Source organism: Leptinotarsa decemlineata, unplaced genomic scaffold (genome assembly GCF_025532065.1).
Source record: "Leptinotarsa decemlineata unplaced genomic scaffold, Ldec_3_MD MMD2_tig00026340_RagTag_RagTag, whole genome shotgun sequence".
In the NCBI taxonomy this organism is placed as follows: domain Eukaryota; kingdom Metazoa; phylum Arthropoda; class Insecta; order Coleoptera; family Chrysomelidae; genus Leptinotarsa; species Leptinotarsa decemlineata.
In genome coordinates this window covers 5882047-5888207 of record NW_027412694.1, presented here as the reverse complement: position 1 = coordinate 5888207, position 6161 = coordinate 5882047, and the positions used below count along the sequence as shown (strand labels likewise).

Genomic DNA, 6161 nt, shown 5'->3' with positions numbered 1-6161 from the left:
ACATGAAGTGTGTTGTTTCCTTGATAACTATCAAACTCGGAAATGCCCAATAAATCCTACCTTTAGTCGGGATAAACTTTTAATGACTTTTCCTTTGACAAATTATCAGTAACTATCTAAAACATTTTGTTTTTTATCTACAGGGTCGTATTTTCAATAAATAAAAGCAAACTAATAAAAGGATGAACAAATCAATATAACATTCTCCCCCCGCTGGAGGAATTACTTTTCCTTTAGCTCCAATCTGCAAATTTTCGTGACTGGGCGCCTATATTTCGAAGTTGAGGTTTGTACGTCGACGACTCGAATTCTGCCATCAACTCCTGGATGAACAGCCGTTATTTTACCTAATTTCCACTTATAACGTGGTGCTTGATCGTCGACCAGAATGACCATGTCATTGAGTGCTATGGGTTTGCAGTCCATTTACTTCGCTTCGACAAAGTTGGCAGATGTTCTCTTGTCCAGTCCAAAACGAATTAATTAGCATTCGAGAAATTTTCCATTCTCTTCTCAGAGTATTCGCATCTGGATTGATTGGTACCAAATCACCTTCTCCGTTGGAAGAGCCAATCAAAAAATGATTAGGAGTGAGTGCTTCTGCGTCAGCTGAATCCATTGAAACTTTTGTCAATGGTCGGGAATTAACGATTTTCTCCGCTTCCGCAAAAAAGGTTTGTAAAGTTTCTTCTTTCAGGGACGAGTCGTAGAGTACTTTGCCGATGACACTTTTCACTGAACCTATTAACCTCTCCCATATTCCTTCCATGTGGGGAGCAGACGGTGGAATGAATTGGAAGCTAATACCTCTTGACGACAAAGAATCAATAATCGTTGTTCGATCTATTTCTTCCATGGCTTGGCGAATTTCGTGTGCAGCACCTCTCAGATTTGTTCCATTGTCGCAAAATATGACCTGAGGTTGTCCTCTTCTAGCCGACATTCTTAGTATGGCTTGAATCGTGGAATCGCTACTCAGACTATGTGCAATTTCTAGATGGATAGCTCTAACTGCCAAGCATGTGAATAGCACACCCCATCTTTTTTCGCATCTCCTACCAATCTTCACCATAATTGGGCCGAAATAGTCCATTCCAGTGTTAATAAAAGCTCTAACACCTCTCTTTAATCGTGCTTCAGGTAGTTGACCCATTAGAGGTGGTGAAGGTTTGCTTTTCTCAATCCTACATTTCAAACAGCTTGAGAATGCTGATTTGACTGCAGCTCGACAGTTTATCACCCAGTATTTCTGTCTGATTTCATTTATGACTAATTCTACTCCTCTATGATGAAATTTTTCTTGACAATTTTGTATCAACAATTTGGTGAATTCATGTTTTGGACTCAGAATGATGGGTTGTCGTGTGCTCTTCGCCATAAATTCTGTAAAATTCGTTCGTCCACTCAGTACCATAATTCCATCTTTCATTTCTGGGAATAAACAGGCTAGTTTGCTTTGACCACTCAGAGATTTCCCAGTTTTGAGTTTTTGTATTTCTTCTGGAAAACACTCCTGTTGAACATGTTTCAGCCATATCTTCTCAGCTTTCAGGATTTCCTCTACTGTTAGGTTTGGAGGAAATTTTTCTTTGTTCCTTACAATTTCGAAAAATCTCAAACACCATCCGGTAGTCCTGATCAGTCTATTCCACTTCGAAAATCGTCGTATGTCTGGGAAGCATTCTTCATATTTTTGAAAAATGACAAAACATGTTTTTTTATTTTTCGATTTCTCAGCTCTACGTCATTTTCATTCAAATAGGAAGGTCTTTTATTTTCGATTGGCCATGATTCTTCTGAATTTTTGAGAAAATAAGGACCAGAAAACCATTCATTTGAAATTACTCCGTTGATTTTTTTCCTGCGTGTAGCTTCATCCGCGATATTAAGTTCAGTTGGGACCCATCGCCATTCCGCTATACGTGTCAATTCTTGAATTTCACCGATTCGATGTGATACGAACGGTTTGTAGTTTCTTCCGTCTCCTCGTATCCAATTCAAGATACATGATGAGTCGGACCAATAAAACATTTCACCTATGGGGAACTCGAGTTCATTCCTTATCACTTGAGCCAGCCGACTGGCCATCACTGCCGCCTGGAGTTCAAGCCTAGGGATGGAAAGAGGTTTCAGAGGAGAAACTCTCGTTTTCGCTGAGATAAGACAAACATCAGTTCTGTTTTCTCCAATGACGCGAAGAAAGCTAACTGCTGAGAATGCTTTCTCACTACTATCACAAAATGTGTGAATTTCGATTCGTAATGCTGATGGAATCAATAGACTATAGCATCTTGGAATTTTGATCAGTACAATTTTCTCCATGTCACTCAACCAATCTTTCCAAGCGATGAGAAGTTCTTCAGGTAACAAATAATCCCAATCGATTCCTATTCGCCAAATATCTTGCATCAGAATTTTACCTCTCACCGTGAAAATAGAGATCAAACCTAGCGGGTCGTATACCGACATCAAAGCTTGCAAAACCTTCCTCTTCGTAGGTTGTTCCGCCACTAAGTTTTCTGAAGTCAGTCTGAAGGAAAACTCGTCGTTTCTGGGATCCCACCATAAGCCTAATATTCGATGTAAGGAAGTGTCATCGATATTTTTTGTAGCCGCCAGTAACATATCATCAGATAGCTTATCTCGAATTAGTTGGGAGTTTGTCATCCAGTTGACTACTTCAAATCCCGCAACCTTCTGGACTTTGCATACTTCTATTATCGTTTCTAGCGCTTCTTCTTCAGTGTCTTTTGAATCCAAATAGTCATCTACATAGAATTTTTTGATAATAGCTGTTCGGATGTCTGGATTCGTAGAAAATTCTTCAGCATTCAAGTTTTTTACGAATTGAGCACATACGGGCGAAAAGGTTGCTCCAAAAGTCATGACCAACATTTCATAAATATCAGGAGGTCTGTCGCTTTCCAAATTTCGCCAAAGGAATCGTTGAGCACATCTATCTCGTTCTTGTATTCCTACTCTATGGAACATCTCTCGAATATCTCCACAAAAACCGAATCGCCTTTGTCGAAATTTCCATAAAATTGCAACCAATGACTGCAACATATCTGGACCAGAGAGTAGAGCATCATTCAAGCTCATACCTCTTGATTTTGCTGCAGCATCAAAGACTAGCCTGATTTTATTCGGTTTGTTGGGATTTTCTACAGCGAAATGAGGGAGATACCAAAGATGAGGATTGTCAATTTTCTCTTCCTCTAAGGTCAACTTCTTTATATATCCTTTCTCTTCATATTCCATAATTTTCTTGCAATAATCCTTTCCAAATTTTTCGTTCAGACGACATTTTCTTTCGTCTTTGGAGTGCCATGAATTTACTTTCAGGTAGCTGTATGTTATCGGTTTTCCACAATAAACCGATTTCGTAGTTTTCTCCGGTATACTTTAAGGTGTTTCTCATCAGTTCTAATGCTCGTGAACTTTCACAAGATGGTTGGTCGGCTGCGATCAAAGTACTAAATGTTTCGGTCAGATAAGATTTCTCTACCATCTTCTGCAGTTCTTCATCAGTCGTCTCTTTTTCACAAATGTGTAAAGTATGGGCTTTGAAAGAGTTTTCCCCGCTATTTGGACTTGGTCCGTGTACAGCCCAACCTAACTTACATTTACTGGCTACAGGAAGATTTTCTGGGCCGGTTCTTATCTGTCTCGCAAGTATCAGATGTATGTTATCTTGTCCAATAAGCAGTGAAGGTTTTTCGTGATCGATATATTTTATTGGAACACCTTTTAGATGTGAAAACTTTTTCCAATCGGATATGTTGATGTGTTGTTCTGGTAACGACATATGAGTGACAGTTCGGACTCTTTTCATAGTGAACATTCTGCTGTCATCAATTTTGGAAACAGTCACGTCTAAACGAACGGAATTTTCCTCAACCATGACATTTTCGTTTGTCCATTGTAGACAAAGTGATTCCTTCGTTCCAGTTAGCCCAAGTGTCTCTGCTACTTCTGCATCTAATAATGTCACCGTAGACGCCTCATCACAAAGAGCAAGAATAGGGACAATACCTCGTGGACCGTATAATTTTATACGAATCACTCTCAGAAGAATCGTAGTGAAAGGTTTGTTGACAGAGCATACTCTTCCTCGATTATCATCATTAGTATCTCTTCCTATCGCTGCCTGATTACTATTGACTTCTAATTCTTTGTGTAATAGAGGATGATGATGAAGTTTACAGTTTGTTCCACAAATCTTCCTCTTTTTACATTTGAATTTTTGATGATTCTTTTGAAGGCAACTGAAACATAGTTTTTTTCCGGTTACCATTTCCCATCTCTTATTCAGGTCATCGTGATTCATCTGCGGACAAATGCTTTCTTGATGTATTTTGTCACAGTAACCACATGTCTTGTGAGTGTTTTGGGTGTGAATATTGTATACTCTTTCATTTCTCTTCATTTGATTTGTGAATTTCTGTGAGAATGTTTCATTGCGTGGGGTACTAACATTACACGCAAAGCTTGCTTTCTCGTTCAACCACAAAGAGAAATCTTCCAAATTGATATCACCCTTTTTCATTTCCAACTTTTCACCCCAGGATAATTTCATTGAATCCGGAATTTTCGTCAGTAATTCACGAATAAATTGAGGATTTTCGAGATAACGTTTACTTCCTAGACTCTTCATGATCGAAACCATGTTGCTCACCTCTGCAGAATAATGAATCAGCTTTTCAAAGTTATTTTCTCTTATGGAAGGAAGGATGCTGATTCTGTTCATCAAAATATCTATGATGTATTCAGGTCTTCCGAATCGTTTCTCTAAAGTTTCAATCACAAGATCTACGTTATCGGCAGTTAGTATCATTGCTGCAACTGTTGTCTTTGCTTCCCCTTTTAGAAATCTCTGCAGCTTTAGCATGATCTCTTCATTGCTGTAGTCACAAAACTTGCGAAGATTCTTGAAAGACTTATGGAACAGGGGCCAATCTTGGGGACTGCCATCAAACTGTGGAAAATCCTTCTCTAACATTTTTCGCATGTGAAATTTATCTGGATTCATTACTTCAAGTGACGTTGGGTTTTGAGTTGTTGAAGCTGGGAGAGAAAACGTTCTGAGAACGTTTGCAACAGTTCCGCAAAGCTGTTGTATGTCTTGTGATGTGATATTTCCTGGTTTCTCTTCGGAAAATTGTCCTTCGACCTTGGGTATGTCATCATTGGGTTTCTCAGTTTTTTCAGGAATACGTGACAGATTTTCTTGTCTATCATAATGAAATTGTTCAGATGTGTAATCTACCCATTGAGACACTCTGTTTCTTTGTTCTTGTTCTTCAACTAATTCTCTCCTGATATTTTCGCTTCTTGCTTCTGATTGCACGTAACTGCTGCCTTCTTCTTGGGCATCTATCTCGGCTTCATGCAATTCTTCTTCGAGTTGAAGAAGGTGTAAACTATCAGCTATTTCCTTCTTCTTCAACTCTCTACGGTTCTTTTCTTCTAGTTGTTGTTCTTCCAGTTCTAGCTCTCTGGATTTTCTTAGTAGCTCCCGTCTTTGTCTTTCTATTTTTAGAGCTATTCTTTTCTTTTTCAAATTCAAACTACTTCGTCGAGATAATCCGGTATCCCTTGAGGCTCTCGAATGAACAGACTGCTTTGAGTGAACCTCATGTATCAAGGAAGTTGACTCGCCGGATTTATCTTCAACGACCTTTTCAGGTAGTTTGTCTAGACTGGATTCTGGTTTCTCACGACTTCCAAATCCGTTTGGCCATACGTAGTCCGATGACAGACTTTGATTCAGACCTGCACCTTCTCGCTTGGACGTACGTTTCTCCATATCGTGATCACGTCTGGGTCACCAAATGTTGTTTCCTTGATAACTATCAAACTCGGAAATGCCCAATAAATCCTACTTTTAGTCGGGATAAACTTTTAATGACTTTTCCTTTGACAAATTATCAGTAACTATCTAAAACATTTTGTTTTTTATCTACAGGGTCGTATTTTCAATAAATAAAAGCAAACTAATAAAAGGATGAACAAATCAATATAACAAAGTGATTTCTTTATGTGTTTTTTCGCTGTCCCATATGTTGAGTTTTCGGTTTTTCAATCGAAAAACTTGTACACGCTCTAGGAAAGGAAGACGGAAATGAGGATATGACCCATGATGAACATCTTAGGTATTT

The 6161-nt window shown here is 38.8% G+C and overlaps 1 protein-coding gene across 1 annotated transcript; it reads right to left on the bottom strand.

Annotated features, from left to right (window-relative positions):
- Positions 1 to 397: 397 nt before the first annotated feature.
- LOC141485850 (uncharacterized) lies at positions 398 to 5809 on the bottom strand. Its single transcript, XM_074183400.1, has 3 exons — positions 3340 to 5809; positions 2037 to 3164; positions 398 to 1671 (listed from the first exon to the last, which is right to left on the bottom strand). Exons 1-3 carry the CDS (start codon positions 5807 to 5809, stop codon positions 398 to 400), a joined length of 4872 nt encoding a protein of 1623 aa, XP_074039501.1.
- Positions 5810 to 6161: the final 352 nt, after the last annotated feature.

Excerpts from the sequence above, each read along its gene's own strand:
- LOC141485850 (XM_074183400.1), bottom strand. The coding sequence starts at position 5,809 with ATGGAGAAACGTACGTCCAAGCGAGAAGGTGCAGGTCTGAATCAAAGT. Across the intron at positions 3,165-3,339 it reads TAACATACAGCTACCTGAAA|AAAATCCCAACAAACCGAAT; the intron begins GTAAATTCATGG and ends ATTTCGCTGTAG. Across the intron at positions 1,672-2,036 it reads TGAACTCGAGTTCCCCATAG|ACATACGACGATTTTCGAAG; the intron begins GTGAAATGTTTT and ends AATGCTTCCCAG.